This window comes from Marmota flaviventris, chromosome 9 (assembly GCF_047511675.1).
Source record: "Marmota flaviventris isolate mMarFla1 chromosome 9, mMarFla1.hap1, whole genome shotgun sequence".
Classification (NCBI taxonomy): Eukaryota; Metazoa; Chordata; class Mammalia; order Rodentia; family Sciuridae; genus Marmota; species Marmota flaviventris.
Genome location: NC_092506.1, coordinates 29,421,837 through 29,447,716, shown reverse-complemented (window position 1 = coordinate 29,447,716; position 25,880 = coordinate 29,421,837). Strand labels below are relative to the sequence as shown.

General features: G+C 49.1%; 1 protein-coding gene across 3 annotated transcripts in view; it reads left to right on the top strand.

Annotated features, from left to right (window-relative positions):
• The first annotated feature begins 684 nt into the window (after positions 1 to 684).
• The window catches only part of Ldlrad3 (low density lipoprotein receptor class A domain containing 3), a 227,692-nt gene continuing 202,496 nt past the window's right edge, over positions 685 to 25,880 (top strand). For 2 of the 3 annotated variants that reach the window (XM_027936466.2, XM_027936464.2), the window contains exon 1: positions 685 to 754. In XM_027936466.2, coding sequence (XP_027792267.1) covers positions 709 to 754 — 46 coding nt within the window. In that variant the 5' untranslated portion in view covers positions 685 to 708. Of the gene's footprint in view, positions 755 to 17,516; positions 17,726 to 25,880 lie in introns of those variants that run through there. The other variant, XM_034636216.2, reaches the window with a different exon arrangement.

Sequence of the window (25,880 nt, the reverse complement as noted above, 5' to 3'; positions counted from 1 at the left end):
GGCTGGTGAAATAACCCACGTGGCCACATTGTGTACACAGGGTCTTAGCTTCTCACTCCACCTGTGGCTCCAGCACCATATGCCTCTGAATCACTTGGGAGCTTATTAGAAATGCAAAATCTCAGACCCTACACCAGACTTACTGAATCAGAGTCAGCGTTTCCACTAATTCCCGAGTGTGTGTCTGATGCATCTTAAAGTTTGAAAAGCACTGGTTGTATTCCACACCCGCTACTAAAAATAAACTACATATTTTCTCAGAAGCACTGGCTCTTTGTTCCAACTTTTTTTTTTTCCTCCCTGGAGTGCACTTCTTTTGTAGTTGAGTAAAGAACTCAAGTTGAGGGTCTGGGGAGATGGCGAGCGCCGCATCCTCGGAAGATGTAGGGAAAAAAGAGGAGGAAAGGGGGAGAAACCCGAGCAGAGCGCAGAGCCAGGCCAGTTGGGAGGTACCCGCAATGAGACGGCGGAGGCAGCGAGCAGCCAAAGGTCGGACCCTAGGGGGCCCCTTCCGCGACCCCTTGGAGAGGGGACACCTGGCGGGACGCGGGCTGCGACGCGCAGCCCGGCGCTTGCAAAACTTCTGGGAGCCTGACCGGAGGGGCGGGGGGCGGGCCGGCAGAGGGCGGGGCCGGCGCGAGGGGCGGGGTCAGCGCCGAGGCCGCGGGGGCAGCGACGGCGCCGGGCAGCGGGAGCGGCGGCCACGCCATGTGGCTGCTGGGGCCGCTGTGCCTGCTGCTGAGCAGCGCCGCGGGTGAGTGGGGGGCGCGCGGCGAAGTTGCCGCGGGGCGCGGGCCGGTGGCCGGCCGCGATCGCGTCGCCTCCCCGCGCGCGGGCCGTGGCTGCGGGCGTGGGTGTGCGCGGAGGGCGGACCCCGGCGCCGAGCTGGCCGGGACCCCGCCGAGGGGCCGCGCGGGGTGCGCTCGGTGCTATTGTGTGGGCGAGCGCGCCGGGTGGCGTGTGTCGGTGTACGCGGGCGGGGCTTTGTGTGCAGCCCCGCGCTGGGAGCCCGGCGGCCGCCCCGATTGGGCGTAGCTCGAGTGTGTCTGTGAGTGTGTCGTGTGTGTTGGGGAGCGGAGGAGGGGAGGGGAAGGGAGAACTCTGCCCTGATCGCGTCTTCCCCGTCGCCCGGGCACTCGGTGCCGCACTGCCCTCCCCAGGGCCTCTCCCGAAGTCGCCGGCGTGGACCGGTGCCTCAGTCTACCCACTTGCACCGCGCGCGGGCCATCGCCGCTTCCTCCCTCTCCTCCCTGGGACCGTGTTTGGTTTGGGCCGAGTGAGATGAAGCAGGGCCGGACCTGGGAATTATTAGTTCTCTCCACTCACCCTGGGAACCCGACCTTTATTTAAGTCCTCTGCCCCCGGGGCTCTGGCCTGTGTATCCTGAGGGCCGGGAGAGCCGCGAGCCTCCTTTCCTCCCAGATAGCGTGCTGTTCCCAGGAACTTTTCTGCTGATGTGGGCACGCTCCGAATTCCAGCTTGGAGCCCTTCCTCCTCAGCCCCTGCCCGCCTGCCTCAGCTGTCAGCGGCCCCTCCTCGGTGCCCCGCCCGCTTTTGGCCCCCTGATGTTTATTTCTGGGCAGCTGATGCCCGGAAAGTGGGTGACAGGGCCCAGGAGTTTTCTTAAGCAGAAATCTGCTCGTCCAGCATTTGTACCATCCTCATCTCTAATTTATGTGATTTTTACCAAATGCTTCTAGCAACTTGCCTGTTGAGATGTGTGTGGTGATGTGCTGGTTGGGGAAGACACTCTATTCTGAGCTGTCCCTTGGAGATGTAAGTGCTTTGAAGGGAAGTCTGCGCCTTTCCTAGCAGTCCTGGGCTCTGACCATCATCAGAATCTGCTGGGCAGCCCTGGAACCCCCGCCCCACACCTATGACATCATCCCCACTCCTCTGAGACTCCATTTAGACATCTGCGGGTTTATTCCACTTCCAGTGAGGGGCTGGACCTCCTGTGGCTGCTGTGGGTTAAAACCAGATTTGGGTCAATGTGCCCTGTTTTTCCTGAGCTGTTGGCCACTCTGAGGAAAGAGTTCTGAGGGGTGTTGGGCATCTGCCAGCAGGTGTGAATTATTTGGAGGCCATTAGATCAGACCCATTTCCAGGGCATCTCAGATATGAAGACAGGCCTGGATTCATATACTTGATTCTCACAGCTGTGGCGTATCTCTTGATAATACCAAAGGACAGTCTGGACTCTCCTGTGTGTATAGCTTGTGTGTCAGTGGACACTGTTATTTGTTGCCTCTCCAGTTGGTACTGGGTTGCTTGAGTTGAATCTATGTCTCTAGAAAACATTGGGAAGTTAATTGTGTCCCTCCCTGGGCAGCAGTGATTATGTAGTATGTGTGTACATATAGCACAGAGCTAAAATAAATAAAAGAGTTGTAGTGGGAGGGTACTAGGGGGAGGGAAGGAACAGCCCAACTGTCCCTTGGTGGAGGTTGTCCATTATCTGTGGGCTCTGCATTACCTGTGTGGTTGCTATTTTACAGGAAACGTCTAGGTGGGTTGGAGTGTGCATTTTTCATTTTACTTTAAGCATCATCTTTTAAACATGAGTTCCATTTTGACCCACATGTTGCCAGAAGCAGGGCTGGTCATTTTTCCCAATGTTGGGGTTCATAGCCAGACCAGATACCCTAACCTATCTCATATACTTCAGTGCTCTTCTGAGAATTTGATAAAACAAGAGAGATTGTAAAAGCCAGACTTTGGATTTTTGCCTCCTTTTGAGAGTCTGTAAAAAGAAAGTTGAGGTCAAAGTTGAGCCCTAGTCTGAGCCCTGGGTCTTTGTGAGGCTGGAAGGCCACATGCATTCCAGGAGCAATTTAGGACCCTTTGTTGTTCAGGAACCTTCTCAGACACTTGCATAGTCTGTGTGTGTGTGTATGTGTGTGTTTGTTTATTCCTTTGTTTTAATTGTTTGTGTTAGGGAAATGAAACATTGATTTTGGTTATTATATTTTAATGTATCCTGCTAGAGAGCTCAGCCCCAGTCACAGTGTCTGATGTCTAGTTTTCCTGCATGTGTGTGGACTTGGTGGGTTTAAGTGTGTGCCTCGAGCCATTTCTAATGGTGGCCATGCCAGATGGATGGGCGGCCTCCTCCTGGGTGACCTTTGCCAAGTCTCCCTGACATTTCCCTTCTGTCAGTGAAAAGGCTCCCTTTCCCCCCCGTGTGTGCTCCTGGGAGTGTGGGTATTGACCTTTTCTCCTGGAAAGAGCCGCTTAATGGCATGAGGGGTCATTTTGATTTAGTTTTTAACTAGCTAAGTAGTTACAAGGCCCAGCACAGCCCAACCCGGGTAGATGAGACTGTGCACCCAGAGTACAAATAAACACACCTTGCTGCTTTTCATCTTCAAAGAGGTGTGACGGGGCCTTCCTAATGGGGTGTGAGGTGTTTTTTCCTGATAGCCCACTGGGCCATTTGCTGTGCCATAGGTTGGGGGAGGGACAGGGATGTGAGTAGGAGAGGGTGGGGTGGTAAAATTCTGGGTCTGGAACAGGATAAGTGGACAGGGGGCTTGTATTGTCACCTTCCCAAAACATCTTAAGAGACTTTGAGGCATCAGGAATATTTATAATGAAATGATTTCACTGGAAAGTCCTGACCTTTATAACTTTGCCTGTTTGTGTGGGCAAGGGAGAAAAGGGAACCCAGTATTTTTGGTGCATCTCCCGTGTGTGAGAAGCTCTGCTTGCCACCATAAACACACTGTCTTGCTGAGTTTTTGCACTGAGGTCACGCAGCAGGACTATCTATGTTTGATGGTTCTGGAGCAATCAATAACTCCCAGAGCACCACGGGAAGGTGAGTGCTGAGTTAGATTTTAACTCCTCTGGCTTCTCTGGGCCCCACCTGGTCTTTCCCCACCATTCCCAGGATTCCAGTGTGGTGCTGCTGGCCTGGTCTTCTAGAGGCCTTTATGAATTAACATGGTCCTCACCGTCCTCCCAAATCTGGTCATTTTGAGGTCGCTGCTCTGAACACATTCAACTGAGGCCTAAGCTTTCTCCAGAGGACATGTTGGTATGCATGGCAAGAACATAAAATAAATCTCAGTCCTTGAGTCATGTTGGAACTTGGTCAGAATAACTGAGGGCTCTCTTCTGTGTCCATGGTTGGAAAGCCCGGAGGAAAGACACTGCACGCCAGGTCCCCTTGCTGGACCCCAGTGGTGCTTACATAGGGGGTCATTTTTATTCATCAAACTCTCTATTGGTATTTCTCCGTTTGTTATATGTTTATTACATTTTATACATAAATATCAAAGATAACTATATGCCATGGAAGCATCTTAGAGCAACAGAACTGTTTTTAGCTATGGGAAGGCTCCAGGGACAAATGTATTTTTTGGTTTTCATCAAGTTTCTCTCTCTCTCTTTCTCTCTGTGAACTATGTTGGAGCTGTCTGAGCCATTCTAACTGTAGTTCGATTTATTTATTTATTTAGTTTTATTTTTGGTCAGTGCCTTTACCTGACACCCAGGGAGATTATTTTTTAAGAGATGGTGGCTCCTGCGTGTGTGTGTGCACGTTCCTTTCTTCCATTGGATTCAAAAGAATCTACTCACTTGGGTAATGGGGAGTATCCTTAAATGAGTGTGTTTAGGAGATCAGCCAGATACTTTGAAGATGGTGCTTGATGCTTGATGTTGAATATTGCTTACCAGAAGTGGACTCCCGGGGTAAGGTAGCTGCTCAGTCCGAGGGACAGCAAATTTTCTTTTGAGGTAGGATTGTTGGATTTGTTTCGATGGTGGCAGGACCCGGGGTGGGGGGGTGGGTTCATATAGTGTGGGGTTTTTCAGCCTTGGAACTGCTGACATTTAGGACTACAGAGTTCCTGCTGTGGGGCCAGCCTAGGTATTGTAGGATTTCCTCCAGCATCACTGGTTCTAGATGCCAATAGCAGTCCAACTTCCCTGCAGTTTTGACCACCAAGATTGTCCCCAGACATTGCCATCTCACCCCTGGTTGAGAATCCCTCATATGGTGGGGGCAAGCCTCCTTGCTATTCATTGCTGCCTGTCCTTAAAACTGCCTTCTGGGTGCAGTGGGTCAACATAGTGCTCTACTCCCAAAGGGCCATCAGGCCTTTGCTTTGTTTCTGCAGCCACAAAGTTCAGGGTGAAAACACATTCTTAACTAGAAATGCCCTCAGCACCCACCCCCCGCTCTCCCTTGTACTGTAGTGAAAACTTCTAGAATTTTTGCCTGCAGTTTGGTTCCCTTGAGAGAGACATGTGCTGGGAAAGAGGTAACAGGCAGGTGGCCACTGCCATCGGAAGCCACCTGGCTCCCGGAATGTTAAACTTGGGAAGTTCTTGGGGCCTGGGGCCAGAGGAGAACAGGCTACCTGAGAGTTTGCCTTGGGAGTTGGAGTGTTGAAATCTTTCCCCGGGAAGTTCCCCTTCCTCGGCTCCACAGAGCAGTGATTGTTCTTTCCCTGCGGATTCCTCTTCCAGGTCGTCAGAAGGCTGTAGGAGGCCGGGGTTCTGCAGGTGGCGGGGAAAGTGGTCCCCACCAGCGGCAAGCTGGGTTTTCAACGTTTTCCTCTTCCAGTCTCTAAAGTCTTTTTGAAGTGTTGTTTTGTAACTCTTGGGTTCCTCGAAGACGCAGGGCCCTCCAGCAGTCACTGCCTTTGTTCTCTCCCAGGCTTCCTTGAGTTTTTTCCTCTTCCTTTTCTCTTCTCTGCCGCCTTCATCTTTGGGCATGAATTTGCAGGTCAACCCAAGGCAGGACCCAGAGGGGGACGTTGGGCTTCATGGGAAGAGGGGAACATGGTCTCAGTTCAGGTGCCTTTGCCTCTTTCCAAAAGCCTTCTCTGAAGAGGAGCTCTGGCTTCCCAAACATGTGGTTATCATTATCCTTTTTGTTTTTGAGTAACTAGAAAATTCTTTTTTTGGGGGGGACAGTTACTGGTTGATTGATCTCAGGGGTACTGGACCTCTGAGCCACATCCCCAGCAGGGGCTCACTGAGTTGCTTAGTGCCTTGTTGTTGCAAGCTGGCTTTGAACTCCTGCCTCAGCCTCCGGAGCCGCTGGGATTACAGGCATGTGCCACCAGGCCTGGCTGAAAATTCTTCTTAAACCCTCTTGCTTCTGGTGTGATACCAGCTCTGCCCCACCCAGGCCCTGTGTTGTGCTCTAGAAGTGCAAACCTGTGCAGAGCCTGATCTTTGCCCTGGAAGAACCCAGTGATCCACTGATGGGTGTGAGATTGTTTACTGGCTTTTATGGTTATCTGGGGATTGTAGAGGTGCTCCCCACCCCCTCCACCCCTGTACCTTGAAGGAATTTCTAAATGTGAGAATCTTGAGGACCTTGATGGGAACAGAGCTACACAGATGTCACAATTCCCGGTACATATGGATCCCCGGTGTTTGCAGATTTTCAGTCCATACATCATTTTTGAACAGGTTCCGGAGCTGATAATACAGGTCCTAGCTTGCTGCTTTAACTTTCCAGATAAAATGTCCAGGTATGTGTGTTGGTATTCTGAAAGTCTTCTGACTTGAGACTTCTGAGATTTGAGTAATTTCTTCTGTGGCATGTGGACGACAGCCTTCTTTAACTTATGGTCAGACATGTTATGTATGTATGTATACAGTCATCACCCATCATTACTTTGAGAATTGGTTCCAGGATCTGCCTTGGATACCAAAATCCACGGATGCTCACGTTCCCTTGTGTAAAGTGATACGGTATTTGCATAGAATCTAGGTGCGTTATCCCGTATACTTTAAATCATCTCTACGTGACTCTATGATGTCTAACACAATGTAAATGCTGTGTATAAACACTATGTTTTTTCGGGAAAAATGACAAGAAAAGTCTGCATATGTACAGTACAGATGAAATTTTTTCCCCAATAATTTTGATCTGTGGTTGGTTGAATCCACAGGTGTGGAACCTGCAGGTAGATACAGAAGGATGACTGTATTACCCTGGTTTACACACACACACACACACACACACACAAATACACAAGCTCTTACCTCTCTTAGTGCAGATCCCACTAGATTGTGCACTTCTTGGGGGCTGGGATCCTGTGTTCAATGTATGTGTCACATTTCTGGCTTCTCAGTGAAGGTTTGCTCTGTTGGGCAGAGTGCCAAGCACTGTACAGGTATTATTTTGCTGTAATCTTCTCAAATTAAAAACACCACCAAAATAGTACACTGAGTACCCGCTCATTATACAGAATTGAAACAAAACAGAAGAAAGGATGATAAAATATTACAAATCTTACTTTCTCTTCCTTTTACACTTCTCTCCTCTTTTATCCATCCCTCCATCTATCTATCTATCTATCTATCTGTCTCACTATCTCACTTCAGCCTTCAGATGGATGGATGTGTAAATACACACGCACATTGAGGGTCATAATTCAATCAGCTCATACCTGTCCACAGTGGTAGTTTTTTTTTAACTGAACTGTTGTATTTCATCAGTTGTTCCTTGAGCCACAGGGCTGGGTCACCTGCCCCTGTTTTTCAGATATCTCTGTTACTCCAGAGCACTTAGCAGTTTCTCACCTTTGCCTGTTCTGCTCGGCTCATGCATGGTGCACCTTCTGTCTCTATCTCGTGCGTGTTTCTGAGGCAGGAATAGCAGCGGTACAGCGTAGCTCTTTGTATCTTTCTCTTTTAGGTCTCTTACAGTGCTTGGCTCCTGCTTTTTGAGAACAGGTGGAGTTGTACTCATCCAGTCATAGATATTTATTTCACTATTATCAAGTTGACCATTTTCCTACACAATGATTTTTCATTTCCATGCCGTATTTAAGCATCATCCTTAAATAGACATTCTAAACAGCAGTGTGTCCAGCCAGGGCAGCCAAACAATGTTCCCAACTTGACAGAAGTGATAACACAGAAATGGCTGTGACCAGGTCCACCAGTGACCAGTAACGCAGCTTCTGCCCTGTGCTGGCAAAAGATGCTGTTGGCCATTAGGCACATCTGGATGTGGGTGATGTTAATATCAAAGGCGAGTCTTCTTAGCTGTCTTTCTTTTAGCTTTTCTGTATCTCCATTCTTTTGAAAGCAGCTTTAATAACATCTTTCTGGGATATGTAGTTTACTCAACTGGTCAAGTGCTCTGCCATCTTACAGATGAGGAAACTAAAAGGTGAAGGCTTTTTCCCCAAGTCCTCAGCAAGTACCAGTGGCTGCATAGTTGGTGCTTGCATCTGCACAACCTGAAATCTGTGCTTTTAACCGCTGGCTCTGTTGCTTTGTTGTTTCTTGTTGTTAGAAGAGGAAGCGTATTGTCTGGATTGTTCTAGAGAATTCCACCATTGGATACTGCTGTCATATTGATGTATTGAGTGAGATGCAGTGATCTGTTAGAGAGCCATTGGAGTGAGGGGGATCCAAAATTGACTTTATTCTGGTGGCCTATCTTTGGTAGATTGAGAATGGTTTTCTGCCATTCCCCCTATGTGGAGAACTTATCCTTATGGGCATTTAAATTGGCCTTTGCAGAGGCTTGATTTATTAAAAGAAACAGTAACATCAATAAACCAATTATTTAGCACCACAAGAATTGACTTTGAATATATTAATGATGGAGAGAATTTTCTTCCCCTTTCACGGAAATATTTCGTTGGAATGAGCAATCGAAAGCCATTTATTGGTAGTCAGTATGTTTCTTAGAGTACTGGGTGCCATAGAGAAGGACCCACTGTTTCCAAAGTCTAGAAATAGATTTTTAAAGCAAAATTAAGAGTGCGGATGATAATGCCTCATATAAAAAGAGAAATTTAAAAATCTTAAAAAAAAATTCCCTTCTGACCCTGAGCTGAAGCTTGCATGGGGTAAGTTTTTGCCATCTGATGAAAGGTGTTGGGGCAGGCAAGCATTTCAGGCAGAGCTTGAAGATGATGCTGGGCTTCACGTCCTGTCTTGATACCTCAAAGCAGAGAGCTCTTGTGGGCAGTGGTACCTGGTGGGGAAGTATTACTCCTCATCTAGCAAGTGTCATTCACCATGGGCACACTGGAGTGAACCCCAGAATTTCTCCAGAGAACTGGGAACTAGACTCTCCTTTTCATGAGTCATTGTGATATCAGGAGACTGGTGATAATGTGGGCGCATTTGCTGGCACCCAAGTCCAAGTGTGATTTTTGACAGGCAGCACAGTGTGCAGACGGGGCTGTCTCCTTCCTGGAGACCGGCCACAAAGACGGAGAGCAGCCATTTAGCTTACTCTGGAACAGGCCTTTGGCATCCGGAAGCCGGAGGGATGTGGAATTTATGAATAACTTGATTTAGAAGACTCACAAACCCTAGGTGCCAGTGCTCCAGGTGGCAGTGGGACACTAGTGTGTGTGTGTTGGCACAGAGAAACGAAAGCACAAAGGGTGTTTAATTTTATTGAGTTAAAAATCCCAGCTCCTTATTACAAGGCCCAGGGAGGTTGGCGTTGGGGGCGTCCGAAGCGCATGGTCTTTGATGGCATCGCTGGAGCATTTCCCTTCAGACTTAGCCTTGAAACACAGCAGTGTTCTCTGGGAGTCGTTAAACTAATTGGAAATGGCTGAAAAATGAGCCCTGGCCACACTTGAAATTCCATAGTTAGAGAAGCCTCATGATGGTTTGGAAAGTTCTAAATTTAACTTTTTTTTTTTTAACTATAAGATGAGGGAGTTTGGGGAAGATGGAAGAGTGATTAACAACACAGGGTTTTCATTTCATCAGGACTGAAGCCATAAAAATAGTTGCTGCTAAGGAAGAGAAACCAGAACAAAACTGCATAGGGGATTCCAAAAACACATGTATAAACGCATCATCATAAGTTTGATTAAAAAGTATAGTGGACAGGTGCAGTGGGTAGCTCATGCCTGTAATCCCAGCAGCTCAGGAGGCTGAGGCACGAGTTCAAAGCCAGCCTTTTAGCAAAAAGCGAGGTGCTAAGCAACTCAGTGAGATCCTGTCTCTAAGTAAAATACAAAATAGGACTGGGGATGTGGCTTCGAGGTCAAATGCCCCTGAGTTCAATCCCCCATCCAAAAAAAAAAAAAAAAAAAGTATGATACTAACTTGTGAGCCCAGCTGGCAGGGAATGAACTAGAACTGCTACGAATTGATGCTAAGTGCTGTCAAAGGGATAACCCTGTAAACAATGAATTTTGCCTGTGGAACATTCTGTGTCAGTGAAAGAGGGAACTAATCCTGCAGATGTGACTGAGAGACTGCAGCCATTGGTGGCGCCCGTGGAAGGCAGCAGTGATGTGGTAGGATAAAGATCTGGAGTTTTCCAAATGCATTTATGTGACCCAAGTCAATGATAATGACTGTGCAAGAAAAGCTAACGGATGTTGAATATATAAAGAGATAAAGAGGTTGTTCATTTTTTTGAACACTGAACATACCAGCGCAAAGAGATGATCAAAAGTTGGAATATATATTCAGGAAACAGATCACCTCCCAGAAATGGTGGGCCATATCAGTATCTTTTGAAAGGACCTAGGAAGTGTGACTCGGCAACAATCCTGGACAGAAAAAGGCTGTCTTCTCCTTTCTCCTGTGATGGAAGTTCCTGACGCAGGTGGAGTCTGTTGTGTCTTTTGATGTCTGCCTCGTCATCTGATTTAGTGTTTGGCATCGAGTCAGCCACACAATAGGGTTTCCTGGAGGAAGCAATGGAGGTTAGCTACTCATGGGAGAGTGACTTTGAAGAAGAATAGGACTTGAGGACAGAGTCAGACAGCCTGGGTGAATGAAATTTACCTGACCTAAGCTAACTTTGCCCTCGGGTGACAAAGTGTTGCGGCACTTCTAGGTTTTGGAACAATCTCATTGATCTTCAAAGACCTGTAAAGATCTTTATAAGAGATATGCTTGGCTTAAAAAGACAAAGAAAAAGAGGCCCTTGAGAGGGAAATGGATTATAGCAATTGTAAATGGGGTGATAAATTAGATGGTACATTATGAGGCTAACATGTGGCGTATAAAGAAGGTTTCTGACAGCGTAATGAAAACGGCTGAGCACCTTGATTCCACTTGAAGGGAGTTTACATAGTTGACCGAGTGAATGGAAGAACTTACTAGGAGGAAAAATGAAAATAGTTCTGTTTTATAAAATGTCAGCGTTAAAACATTGAAGAGTAATGAACTTATTCTTCTGCTCAAGTTTAAAAGGAAATAAAAATTTGCTGGTGTACCCGCACAAATGGATTTCGGGAAGGAAGCACATCAATAAATACAATCTTTCAGGGAAATGGAGGGTGATATAAATACATCAATTATAACACTAAATGCAAAACGAAATGTCATTAACCCTTATTTTAAAAAAAACAAACCACCCACATTTATCTGTTTCTTTGGGGAGGCATAGTAAAAACCAAGAGACGTAAAGAGAACGCAAAGTTAGGAAAATAAAATCTTATTATACAAAGGCTACTTTCATGGTATCAGATAAGTAATTTCGTAGCATTAAGCATTAATATAGATAAACAGGGTTATTGCAAATGGCAAACGGTTCATTAAGCAACAAACATCTGATCATCCCACATACCAGACAGGAAGAATCGTGAATATGATAGAAGTGTCGAAGGTTCTTTAAGTGTACAATTAGCTAATGCTAATTAAAGGTTAAAGTATTTAGAGAATATAGTTTTAATGCTTTTTTTATTTTTAAGGCTTGTGGGAACAGAGAAATGCTGGGATCTAAAGGGTACTGATGTGTCTACAGTTGAGAGTGTGAAGTGGAACTGGCTGGTTCCTCTGGGAGCCCCCAGGGGTCTTTCCCCCATGCACCTGTTCTCTGGATCTGCAAAGAATTGGCTCAGGGAAGCCTTGGGGATAAAATCCTCCCTGCTGATGAGATGAGGGGGTTGATGAAGCGTGGAGTTGAGTGTGGTCAGCCTGAAACCAGTGGCTGCCCAGGGGTGGATCTGCTAGTGGGAACCGGCAGGAGCCCTCGGGGCCTTCATATATGGTTGGGAAAGAAGGGCTTGGAGAAGGAAAGTCTGTTTTTGGTCTTCTCTATTATTAAGCATTGACATTATTTAGATTATTAGAAATCAATTTCCTAGCTAAGTAGAGTGTTTTGTTTTTAAGATTATAGAGTGTGGATTTGGTTGGAGAGCTGTGTGGGCTACCCACCAACAGCATCAGCATCTCCTGAATCAGAATCTGCATTTTAACAAGATCCCCAAGTGACAGGGGAACACAGTAAAGTTGGAGGAGACTGACATGGTGGCAGATAACATAGGCTTTAGCATGGATCAGGCAGGCTTCAGATTCCAGCTCCCACCTTGACCTTGGGCAGCTTTCTCAAACATTTCCAATCCTCTACATCTTCATGGGTCAGTAGGGATAATGATGGTCCTTATCCCTTAGAGCTATTTTAAATGTGATACTGTATGTGAGCCACTTAGCTTTTACCATTGTTCACTAACTGCTAGTCATTTGTTAGTAGTAATGAGAGGTACAATAAAAATTTGGATAAAAGAATCACGTTAACTTGTAGCATAACGCAGAGGTTGTTCACACATTGGTTTACTGTTGTATTGGATTTTTGTAGTTTTGATCATACATGGCCTATAATTTTACGTCTGTTTTTATCACTTATGAATATAGCATAAGTACTTTTCTGTATTAAATTAATCTGGGAGAACAAATAGAGCCATGCGCTGCTTCATGACGGGGTGAGTTCTGAGAAAGGCTCTGTCGGTGGGTTGCATGCAAACAGAACAGAGAGCTCAGGCAGGCTCAGAAAGGGAGGGTTACTGGATGGGTTTCCTGATGTAGTCAGGAATTCGGTAACTTGACACGTGGGAGGCTGCCGAGGGTGTAACACTGCATACTGTTTTACAGAAAGGTGTTTAATATTTAGTACGTAAGGAGGAGGAGAACATTTAAACACAGGTTAGAAGGTATAGTACAGATATGTACTGCCCAGTGAGATTTCAGTCAGCAGTGGTCCCCCTATTAATCATATCACCTCGTGGCCTGAGAGCCATCTTGGTTTGTGTAAGTACACTCTGATGGTCACAGAACAGCGTGTTCCTCAACGTGTACCCCGGTCATTAAGCCACGGGACTGTGGTGTCCCATAGTCGTTGGTCGGCATCATCAGGGATGATGTACTTGATCGTGTGTCTGCCATACAGTATGTGACGGGCAGGCCTGTGGGTTTGTTTATACCAGCACCACCACAGACAGGTGAGTGATGTGTTGTACTCTGTCCATGTCACTGGGCTCTGGAAATCTCTCCGCTCTCTCATGGTCTTGTGGAACCACCTTTGTGTATGTGGTGTGTCATTCACTGAAACTAAGCCAACCCAGTCAAGCCAGGGACAAGCATTCTCATGGATCATGTCCTTGCCTGTACCTTGGGGGTGGTGTTACCTGGCCTGGCTGGTCATGAGGATGGTCACCAGGATGTGGAAACAGCTGGTAGAAGGTAGAATGCTGTCCATGTCAGTTGCCGAGAGCAGGTTGTATTAAAATGTAGGAAGAACCTAGTGACATATTTACCTGTCAACTCTACCTGTCAACTTCACTTCCTAAGGAAGTAGTTTAGGATGTACACAGTGGTTCAGCTGTGGGTGTCTTTGTGGCCTCATTGTTTAGAGTGGCACAACATGGGAGCTGACAAAACGTTCACTCCTGGGGTGAGCTGCCTCATCAGTGTCGTGAGATGCTGAACACGCCATGAGAAGGGGGCTGCAGACCTATGCTCTGTCACACGGTGCCCCTAGCCACCTGTGGTTAATTAAATTTAGTTAAGATGAAATTAAAATGAAAACTTCAGTTTCTCAGCCACACGGGGTCCATTTCAGGTGCTCAGGAGTGGCTACCATATTGGATAGCACAGATGGAGAGCGTGTCCATCACTGCAGAAAGTTCTAGCAGACAGAATTGCCCTAGAAGAATAAACCTTACATGGAAAGAGGATTCTTAGGAAACAGAATGGTTCAAATTGGTAGGGTGTAGGCAGTATAAATCGCGCCATGGGGCTTGGACACAGCCTGCCATTTCTTTATTTTTCTAAATTCAGCCAAATTTGGCCGTAGGTGTCCCCCAGACACCACGAGGTAGAGATTCGGGCTCAGTCTGCGGTTGAGTCCCCTCCTTCTCCTGTGGGTTCTGTCAGGACTCCTGGGTGCCAGGCTGGTTGTTGGTGTCATTATGGCTTTTTGTTCCAAAGCCCATCGCCTAGCATTGGCTCTTACGTTTCCAAACTCTTTAATCCACCACTTTTCCTCTGAATTTTACGGCAGCAGTTTTCAAGGGTTGGTGGAGAAGAAGCCGCTCTACCCTCTCCCTCTTCCGGTGGGTTGGGAATTGAGGTGGGCAAAGGCTGGAAACCGAACAGCAACTTCCCTGACTCCTCCCATCCATTTGCCAGTGCCCGCAGGCCCTGGTGGACGCTACAAGAGGGCGTCATGGCAACCTGCCCCTCCTGGCAGCATGAGGCCTCCTGCACCCTGGTCCGGTGTCCAGATCAAGAGGCCCCTTGTCTCTTTTTGGGTATTTAGCAAACAGCCTGGCCGGCTGGGCTGGGAAGGAATGCTCTCTCCCAGCCTGGTCCTTCCCCACAGCTAAATGCAGCCTTAGGGGGCGTGTTTGCTGTCTGGCTGTGTCTGTAGACAGTTTCTCAGGAAAGCTCCCGATTCACCCTTCAAAGCCCAGCCAGCGAGTCTCCTTTTCTAAAAACAGCCCTAACATATTCCCCTCCCGGTACAGAATTAGTCTCAGCTTTTAAACAGCTGCGGCTACCTTATATTCCTTCATGTTGAGTGTAACACCCAGTTTTGAAATTATTTATGGGCGTTCCCTACATTTGAATGGCCATTAAACCCTAAACGATCCTAAAAGTAACCTAAGTGCTTTCAAAAGTATACTTTTCAATTACTTTAAATTCTGGAATTTTTCAAGGATCACGAAAGAACTGAGAATACCATGACAAACTCGAATGTGCCAAACACAGATCTACCAGGTTTTTAACGTGTGCCGCTTAAACTCAGATTTGCTTTTGAAAAGAAAATTGGATCGCTGAGGCCATCAAAGACTTGCCATGATCCCGTTCCTTTCTGTCCCACTCTAGAGGTCACCACTGTCCTCAAGCTGGTATGTATCCTTTCTGTCCATGTTTTTAATCTTTTACCACTGACCTGTGCGCCTACATCCAGTGCATTCCATTTTAACTGTGATGCTTTAAAAAACTAGCGTGCTGCCTGCATTTTTGGCACGGACTTCTCACTTGGTCTTACAGGCCTGAGGTCCATCCCGTTGCCACACAGAGAGGTGGTTTATTTTAACGGTGGAGTATTCCACTGTGTGGATATCCTCGTTCGTTTATTCTCCTCTCCGCAAGACGGTTAGGTTATTATAGCCACACGACAGTGAAAACCCTGTTCGCGGCAGCAGGACTTTCTCTGGGATAATCATCACTCTCAAAGTGGATCTGCTGATCAAAGGCTCTGCGCGTTTTCAACCTGAGCAGGTGCTGTCGCTGTCTCTAGGAGGCGGTCCCACCCCCTGGCACTCCCATCCTCCACTGGTGGTTTAGGAGAACACCTGTCTCCCCACATCTCTTCCAACCTCGGGCATTGGAGTTCTGATTTAGTTTCCCCGAGGTACACACTGGTGACTTGCTGTGGTTTGAGTTTTTGCCTCCCCCTGATTTCTAACTGGGGTATGTGGTAGGCTGAGGCCAGGCTGGCCCCGGAAGTGGATATGCGGGTGGAAACCGAGACCACAGAGCACAGGCAGGTTAGAGGTGGTGGCTGCAGTGTGGGCTATGCAAGAATTTCCCAGCCTGAACTCTGGAGCTTAGGGCTGGGGGGTACGGTTTCCTTTTACGTGGATTTTGGGGTTGCACTTGGAGGCCTCTGAAAGAAGTGTGTCCCACTGTGAGAAAGCCAGCAAAGCAATGGGGGTCCCGCTTGGCTTCCAGCAGAGGTGTGGAGGAGTGATGTTTCAGGGCAGACTCAGGACCTGGAGGCCAGGCTGAGTGACCCTGGGCCTGTTGCAGAAGCCAGTGCCTCAGGGGTGTACTGTACCTGCAAAAGAAAGTTAAGTCTAATCCCAGGCTCATTGCATTTTGGGTGCAAGGGGATGAGATTACACATGGAGGGTGCTTCGCTCAGTGCTGACACTTTGTGAACACTCACTGTGTGCTTTGTAATCCGAGCTCTGAGCCTGGGCTTGAGGGTTAGGTGTGGCATTAATTTCAGAATCCCCAATGCTGCAATGGGGTGGGTACTCTGAAAATGTTTGTCGAATGACTGTGTGAGTTTCTACTCAGTGACTCTTCAGTTGGCTTCAGTTTGTACAGCTTGTAAGAGCACTGAGAATTCAGGAGGCTGAGGCAGGAGGATCAGGAGTTCAAAGCTGGCTTTAGCGATTAAATAAAGTCTTAAGCAACTTACCGAGACCCTAACTCTAAGGAAAATACTAAAAAGGGCTGGGAATGTGGCTCAGTGGCTGAGAATATTTTTAATGAGGAACTGCTACTGTGGTCTTAAAGCAGAGATGAAGACTGTTGATTTACCTTTGTCTTGAAATTTCTAATCACCAGCCATGAACTTGAAATTAGATTTTTTTTTGTGACTCTTTGTTTTCATATGGCCTTTAAAAAATGTATTCTTCTTATACTTTGGATGAACAGGGTCATATGACCCACAGGTCCAACCTGTGTGGCCACCATGAGGACTAAGTGTCCCATGATAATTTTTCATATGTGGCTGTGTGGGGGCTCCTAGCTGCTCTGGGAGGCTCTGGAAGCATCCTGGGCTCTCTGCAGTGCCTCCTCTCAAATGCCTTCCTACTGTGGAGCCTTGGAGATTTGCACAGGAAGTGCCCTTTCTCCAAGGATATTTAGGGGAAGACACTGAGGGTTCCCTCTCCTGTCATGCAGTTTCGTGCACTGGAGAGGTGGAGGGTGGGAGCAGAATGGAAAGAAACGGAAATGTCTTCAGACTCGAGTTATTTGCATCCTAGGACACCACAGGAAGGACGGTAGGTGGATTAAGAACTCAATGTGGGCGGGGAACCGAACAGGGCGAGAGGCTGGTTTCGTAAAATGAATTAAGAACCGGTGCCTCTCAGAAACGGTGCTCTGCGTGAAGATATGGAAATAATGTGGCAAAGACTCAATCGACAAAGGGCTTAATCAAAAAATATCTCAGAGCCAGGGAGAAGGGAGTGGAGTCATACACTGAACAGGCGGTCAGAACTGTGGGGGGCCGGAAGCCAGCATCAAGGACGAGGGCCTGAAATTCCATTGGAACCCCTTTTTAACTACTGTCCCCTTGCATTGCCTGAGATTGGGGGGATGAACGTATTTGTGGTGTGTGTGTGTACCTGCATACACATCGCTTACCCTGGTCCTAGGAAGAAATTCAACACTGGCTCCGAGAGGTCCTCACACTGCACTCTTCTATCTGGGGTTGTCTCACTGTTTTGTTTTAAAGAACAATTGCTGTTACTCTTGTGTAAGGTGATGTGGTAGGTGTGGTTGTACGTCCAGAGTTTCCTCCGGACCTTAAGTAATTCAGAGTTTGTCAAGAGAGGGGAAATGAGGGCACAGGTGTCAGAGCTGGGTGCTGTATGGTAGGTGCTGCGTGAAGGATTCCAGGGTGGCTCGGGATGGTCCCAGGGCCGGGCACGTGTGCGTTTGACAGCCGTATGTTAGTTCTGCTGGAGTCTTACAAAACAGAGGGAGGCAGATAGAAAGAGGACATAACTTGGCTGTGAGTACTCTTCCTGCTAATGGTGTTTCCCATTATTAGGCACTTACTGTATCCCAGGCCTGGTTTTGTCCAACCCCTTCCAGATCCATAAAAGGCAGGGACTCTCGAGATCATAACTTGACCCCACAGGAGACGGAGTCTCAGAGAGACTGAGCAGCTTGCTGGGACTTGGGCAAGAGCTGGGCTGTCAGCCTCGGCTTTTCCCACTCCCAGCAGCCCCTGCTCTGGTGCTGGGTGGTGATGAGCAGGGCAGAGCCTCCCTAGGGAGGCAGAGTAGACCCCAGGGCCTGGCCTGAGGACCACACAGACTCTGGAGGCACGTGGGGCCTGGATCTGGAGACCTTGGAGAGCAGTTTCACTTGAATGGCCAGGAATAGAAGCTGGGCATGCAAATGAGGGTTGAGAAATGGGGCTGGGGAGGAAGTGGAGGCAGCGAGGCGAAACCCATTCCCGGGGCCCTGGGCTCCCAGGCTTGGTTACTGTGGACCAGAAACCTAATGGAAACTGAGAATAAGAGAAATCAAGAAGTTGAGCTCCTGACGTTGGGTCACTTGTTTTTACTTGATCCATGAGGCCATGAGGAAAGCATTATTCTCTATGCTCTCACCACCATCTTATGAAAGAAATCACGTTTTAATAGGACAGTGGAGCGGCAGGTCATCCCCAGAAAACAAGGCCATTCTCTGCGTGGAACGCAGCCAGTCCGGGGAAGCGCTCCCTCTTAACCGGCCCCTCATTTTCTACCCTGTCGCTGACCAGTGAAGGCGTCGTCACCGACAGGGTGTTCTTGTAGGACACATGGGGACATCGCTGGTAGAGACTGTTCCGCCCGGAGGCTGATGCGAGGGAGGAGGCGCTGGGCAGGTGGGAGGATGTGGGCAGGTGGTGTCCAGGTGTGTGGGTAGTTAGGCTTCAGGGAACGGGTTTCTAGAGCAGGGAGGCTTCGGTGTGTGTTGAGGAACTGGGGAGACCTCTGTGACGTCTCGGAGTGAAGAATGCCTGAGAAAGGAGAAGGGGAGACAGGTCAAAGGAGTGGACCTACTTTTTTTTTTAGCACCTGCCAGGTGTGCCTTAGGTGAGAAGTGGCACTGAATGTTCCTAGAATATCTTTGGGCACAGGGACAACATTTCTCCATTTCACAGAGGGGGAAACCAGAGCTCTGGGTGTTCCATGCCTGCATCTCTTCACAACCAAGTCGCAGAGTTGGGGTGTGACAGTAGTGACGTGTCTAGGTGCTGCGGTGTTTCCCTTTGAAACTCGTGCAGTTGGTTGCCTTGTGACGATCGTGGTTGGTTCGGTTCCTGGTCAGTGGCAGAGTGGCCTCCGTCATGTACAGATCTGCATTTGATGAGCCGTCTTTCCCAGAGTGCATCTGGAGTGTCCCCCGAGTGTCCCCAACCCAGCTGCACCGTGGAGTCTGTGTGGCTTCCTCGAGGAGGGCATAGACCTGGGAGTTTCTGCCCCTGGGGAAACTGAGGCTCAGAAAGAGGGCAGCAGATGCAGGTGTGGCCAGGCTCCTAGCCCTGGCCCCGGCCTTGTCCACCCAGGCTCTTCCTGCCACCACCACGGATCGGTGGCGAGAACCCCAGAGGGCTTCCCTGAACACTCATAATGGAACCTTTGAACAGCTGCCCAAGGCCGGTTTTCAGATTTTCAGCCCTTTTTTCCTCTTCTGATGGAAGCGCTGACTGACTAGCTGGTTAATGGGTCCCCGGATCTCCAGGCCACTGAACTTCCTAATTTTCAGGCATTATCCATGGAGAAAATCCGCTCTGCAGAAGCTCGTGTTTGACTTAATGAGCTCAGTCAAAGGCATCCTCAGGTTGTGGGCAGCGGCTCTGATCGCCGGGATGGGGTTTGGTTTCCACGCGGCGGGAGGAGGGGAAAGGCTTTGGCCATGATTTATTAATCACTTTCCTTGGCCGAGTGGCTCGCCTGACTCCCCTGGGAGCCCCGGTGTGGAGGCTGCTTGGGATCAGCCTCAGCAAGGACTCCTGGTCTTAGGGTAGCCTGTGCCGTTTCCTGGGCTTGGTTTCTGGAAGTTTCTGCTCTGACGGGCAGCCATGTGGTGGGACCAGGGCTGCTCACCCAGAGTCAACCCTTTTCTGCTTTCAGAGCAGCCCGTGGGTTCTTTCTTGGCAGAACGAGCTCCTCCAGGGACGGGGCACTGGGGCCCACGTGCACGGGTGGAGGTCTCTCAGTGAGACGCCCTGATAAAATATCGACACCACTGACTTGGTACCAAGCAAGTCCTGGTTGGTTTGTTTTAAAAGTCTTAACGACACCTCGGCCATGAGGATGCCGGCTGGTTGGCTGAGCCTGCTCTTCTGGGAGCGAAGCAGCCGTGTGGGGGAAGGGCCCACAGCCTGGGTGCCTTCCTGCCATCGTCTCCCGAGTCCTCTCAGGTAGGGGTGGCACTTGGAATGGTGTCTCCCCAAAAGACTCACGCAAGCCCTTGTCCCTGGCACTTGTGAATGCCACCTGACCTGGGTGTGGGTCACTGGTTAAGATGATCATTCTGCATGAGGGTGGCCCTGATGCCCACCGTGGGTGTCTTTTTAGTGAGAGCAGCCATACAGACCCATGCCCAGGGAAGACACCACCTGAAGACAGAGGAAGAGCCTGGAGTGCTGTACACACAGGCCACGGGATGCCAAGGATGACCAGCAGCCCCACGCTGGAGAGGCCAGGGATCATTCTCTCCCAGAACTTTCAGAGGGACAACAGTCCTGCCAATCCCTGGACTTTGCATTCCCAGCCTCCAGAACTGCAAAATTGTGGATTTCTGGTGGAAATTGTTATGGCAGCCCTTGGAAAGATCTCGGTAGGACAACGTAGAAGGGCACTAACCCCATTTTACAGATGTGCAAATCAAGGCTCAGTTCTCTCAGCTCACGAGTGGAGACAGATCCTGTCGCCACCACCAAGTGTGTGCTCTCACCTGTACCACTGAGCGGGCGAGGTGGAAAATTTCTGATGCCAGTTATCTAGGACACCTTCATGAGCAGTGTCGCCTCCCAGGGAGGGAGGTGGCCCAGTTGCAGTGCAGATTTGCACCCGTTCCTGGATTCGCTCAGAAGTTTCCCTGAGTGACCTGGGGAGCATTTGCTCTCGCTGAGGGGACATGGGCTGTTTTGCTTTCAGCCCAGCTGGTCTAAGTGTGGGGTGGAGGTTTGATGCCATTTCTCCCCATCCATGAGGAATGGGGGTGATCAAGGACCAAGCCCCATGCTAGAGAAGTCAGCCCGCCTGCCCCAAGTCTGTAGCTGCAGAAGGTGACAACCAAAGGAAGCCATTTCTTTCTAATCTTTCTGCTCCTGCCGCTACCCTCACCCCACAGCTGGGAGGAACAGAAGTTAGCAGGTGCCAGAGCATTGGGACGCTGGGGGGCAGTGACATCACCTCTTGGAATTGTTATGGGCTGAATTATGTCCCCCCAGAATTCATTTGTGGAAGCCCTCACCCCAGTCCAGCAGAATGTGGTTCTGTTTGGAGACAGAGCCTCTTAAAGGCTATTTAGGATGGGTGCGGTGACGTACACCTGTAATCCAGGAAGATTGCAAGTTCCAGGCCAGCCTCAGCAACTTAGCAAGACCCTGTCTCAAAATAAAATATAAAAAGGGCTGGGGATGTGGCTCAGTGGTAGAGCACCCCAGGCTTTATCCCCAGTGTGGGTGGTAGAGGTTATTCAGGTAAAATGAGGTCATGTGGGAGGGCTCTAATCCTGTGTAACTGGTGTCCTCCTAAGAAGAGGGAAATTGGGCACGTAGAGAGATACCAGGGTGTTCCCTACAGAGCAAAGGTCATGTGAGGACACAGCAAGAAGGTGGCCGTCTGTCTGCAAGCCAAGCAGACAGTCTTCAGGAGAAATCAACCCTGCCCACACCTTGATCTTGGACTTCCAGTCACCAAACTGAGAGACAATAAAGTTCTGTTGTTCAAGTGACCCAGACTATGGCACTGTGTTAGGGCAGCCCTAGGGAGCCAATACAGACACTCGAAAGGTGAATCTGGCAGCAGGGGCCATGGAGTGACACTGGACATTAGTGAGTGGGGACGTCCCACATGTGTAGAGCAGACAGGGCCTGGAAATCAGGTACCAGAACGGGCCAGGGAAGCAATCCAGGAGAACCCCAGGTTCTGGGTGCTGGCTCCACACACCGGGTGTCAGGGACGCTGGTGGAGCCAGTGGCCTAGGGAGGAAGACAAGGAGCTGAGGGTGGGAAGATGGCCTGAGGCAGGGGGATTGTGTGTTAGGAGCTGGGAGGAGAGATCTGGCAGGGGTGGAGATCCGGCCAGCTCCAGCGTCTGGGTGACAGGTGGGTCTTGGGCACCAGGGAGAGCACGTGTGGGGGACCTGGAGCTTTGCTGAGCTCGGCACAGCCCAGGTAGTAAGGGAAGGTGCTTCCAGAGGAGACTAAGAAAGGAGAAGACCAGAGCCCGGAGGAGAGAGCCGCGGGGAAATGTTTGGAGATGCATCGGGACAAGGCTGGGCAGGGGAAAGGCTGGGAACCATCAGTGGGCTGTGGGATTCCAAGGGAGAGTGGAGGGCCCAGAGCCACGGGGGCTTGGCCATTTTTTGTTTTAATGGGAGGTTTTGAAATTGGTGGTAGAGGCGCTGGGGCTGGGGCTCAGTGGTGGAGCACTTGCCTGGCATGCATGAGGTACTGGCTTCCATCCTCAGTACCACATAAAAATAAAATAAAGGTATTGTATATATATAAAAATATATATACAAAAAATTTAAAAAACAGAAATTTGTGGTAGATACAATATTATGAAATCTGAAAGAAAACAGGGAAGAGGTTCCCTCCCTCATTCCTGCTCACCTCTTTGGCAAGTTAGCAGTTACCAGTTCTCCAGCTCCGAGGACACTGCCCCCTGATGTGTACACGGTTCCCGTGGTAGCTGTTCATGTATGAGTGTGTGTGTGAATCTGAGTTTAACTTTGCAGAATTCGTAGCCTAGCACGCATGTTGTTCTGTAAGTAGAGGTGTTTATTAATTGGAATTTTTATTATTTTGAAAAAGAAATACACCAGATGGTTCAGTATTTAAAATGCACACAAACACCGGATGAAAAGTCCTCCTTTCGCTCTGATCCAGCCCCCCCAATCTCCTTCCTGCGGGCACCTCAGCCTTGCTCTGTTTGGGTTGCTTGTTTGTTTACTCAGTGGATTTCAGGGATCTCTCTGTCAGAACAGAAAGAACGTCCTCATCCTGGGTTTTGGGGTCCATGGTATTCTGTGATAGGATATACCACAAATCGTTGCACCAGTCTCCTGTTAGTAGACAGGTGGTTCACATCTTTGCTGTGACAAACATTATTTTGTTTGATGGCTTTATACATATGTCATTCTAAATACATGGAATCGTTGATTTGAGGAGTTAAGTGCATTTGTAATTTGGATAATTGCTGCCTGATTGTTCTCTAGGGAAGCTGTATGAATTTACCCCCCACCAGCAGTACCTAATGTGCCAGTTTTCCCACTGCTTTCCAACCCACTGTGTTATCACACATTTTGATCCTACTAGGTGTCTATTGTATTTCTCTTATAACAAGTGAGCGTCTTTTAAGAAGAGCAGGAACCACTGTAGTTTTTTTTTCTACAAGCTGCTTATAGCCTTTCCTTATTTTTTCTGCTGAGTAATTAGTCATATTCTTATTGATTTGTAGGAGCTACTTACATATTAAGGAAATCAATCCTTTGTGATACGAGTTGCAGAGGCTATTTTCCCTCTGTAGTCAGATTTATTAGTCCTTTTTTTCATGGCTTCTGAACTTCATACCACAGTTAAGGAAGGCCTTCCTTACTCCAAAATTACATAAAGATATTGTGTCCACCTGTGACTAAAAATATATACACAAAAAAATTAAGAATTACATATGAAGAAGCAACGTTGATTTACTTTCCCTACTTAAGTCTTTCACCCATTTGGAATTATTTTGGTTTTATGTGTGAGTGAGGGACCTGGTGATATCTTTTTTCCCAGGTGGCTACTCCGTTGTTCTCATCATCTATTGAATGGCCCATTCTTGCTCACTGATTTGATCTGCATTCATTTGCTGTGGTGTGTGACCATATCATCACAAACTTCGTGTGTTCAGGCAGCTCACATTTGATCATCATAGTCTCTGGGTCAGGAGTCTGAGCGCTGCTTAGTGACCTCTCTGGAGGCCAAGATCAAGATGTCCTGAGGAAGGTGGTTGGCAGAGTTGGTTTCCTTGCAGCCTCTGGGTTAAAGGCCTCCTTGTCTTGCTGGCTGTCAGCTGGAGGCTGCTCTAGTTCCTTGTCATTGTGAGTCCCCAGTGGGGCCTCTTTTTTCATCAAGTCAGCTTTAAGAAAGACCCCAGTGTGGCGGGAACCACAGTATGGCCATCTGGTCACATTTATCTTATCCTGTCGATTAGAAGGAGGTCCCCTCCACATGTGGGGGAAGAGGATCACCTGTGGGCACCATGCCAGGAGGCAGAGACCATGCAGGGGCCATGAGGGTCATCCTGCAACGCTGTCTTAATTAGGCTTTGCGTCTCTGTGTGTGCTGGGACCTCTCAGCTTCGCAGGAGGGAGGAGGGAGAGAAGCCCACTGAGAGTTGGGAAGTGGGTGCCGTCCAGCTGAGCGAGTCCCTGGCCTTGGAGCCCGGCCCTGGCTGGCCGTGGACTTCATTTCACCGAGGCCCTTTGGCTTCATTCCTTGGCTGAACTTGATACAAGGGCTTCACGTCTCCAGGCTGAGAGGACCTAGGAACTGCTTGGGCGCAGGGGAGGCTCACAGCCTCGCTTCAGTGCACCTGGCCTTGAAGTTCCGAGCTTTATGAGGGATCGTGCTCATGTGGGTAACTAGGCTTTCTGGATGCACCACGACTGTAACTGAGGACAGGCGTGCGGTTCCACGTGGGCACACTGTCCTGGTGGGAAGCAGCGGGTCACCGGAGGGGCAGGGATGTGTTGGAGGTGCTGACGGGCAGGGTAGGCGCCTCCTGGCAGGACAAGAGCCTGCCGAAGAGGCATCTGGAGGAAGGCTGGAAATGCCGGCAGCTGTATTTTCTCCATTCTTTCTGTTTTCCCCACATTTCCGTAAGTCAATTTCACTACCCACAGTTTGCAGCCAAAAAAAAAAAAAAAAAAAAATCACCACCGTTCCCTTTCCCAAAAGTCGTTATGGATTGATTGGCCTGCTGAGTGGAGAGAATTTCAACTGGAATTTAAAAGGGATGAGTTAAAGAAAGTTAAAACAAACAGCAGCAAGCCTAGTGCTAGCGATGTGCACTTGGGCTCTGAGCTTTGTAGGGTAGGATGGTGTCCCCATTCCTGACGGAAGGACGCAGGAGGGGCCGAGCCAGAGAACTGGCCAGGAAGAGAGAGCCCCAGGGCAGTTTCCAAAAAACTGGAAGGTGTGAAGCCAAGAAGGAGCATTTTGGTGGCCCTGAGGGTACTGGGTGTTTCTCAGAGCACAGGAGCCTGGACGGTGCCCAGGGCCATCCATGAAGGGGACCCTTTCTGGAACCAGGCAGCGGTAACTGGCTGGTGCTGGTGGAGGGGTCTCTTTTTCCTGGGAGAATAGGGTGCTGGGACTGTGTCCTGAAGCAGAAAAGGGATGGTCTCAGTCGGGGGCTGCCTGGCTGGGGTGACGTGGGCCACACACTTGCCAGGTGGTGTTTTAAACTTGTTATGCGTGGCCACAGGGCCGAGTTTGAACTTGGAGGTGTACGCGGTTAGATCCTAGTCCCTCTGCCATCTGGGTGGGCACAGTCGTGGGGATAAGTTCTGTGTGCCCAGCTCTTCCCTAGGTGCAGAGGGTCAGTGTCCTGGGGGGAAGGAGGAGGCAGGGACTTTGGCTGGTGGGGCAGGACAGTTCTCCCACAGCTGGTGATGGGCGCTGGCTGCGGGTGGAGGGTGCTCAGAGGATTGTGCCTGGGAAGGAGATGAGGGAGGAGGGTTTCCCCAGGAATGTGGACAGTCGGGAGGGGGATGTTGGTATATCCTGCATCCTCACTTCCCTGTCTTCTGGGCCAGTGGATGAATGTGATTTCATTCACATCCAGCTCACTGAGATCCAGGCATTGGGTTAGCCCTTGGGACTGGCAAGGTGAACAACAGTCTGTTCTCTCCAGTAATTCCTTTTGGTTGGGCTGGAGAAGAATACTTTCAAG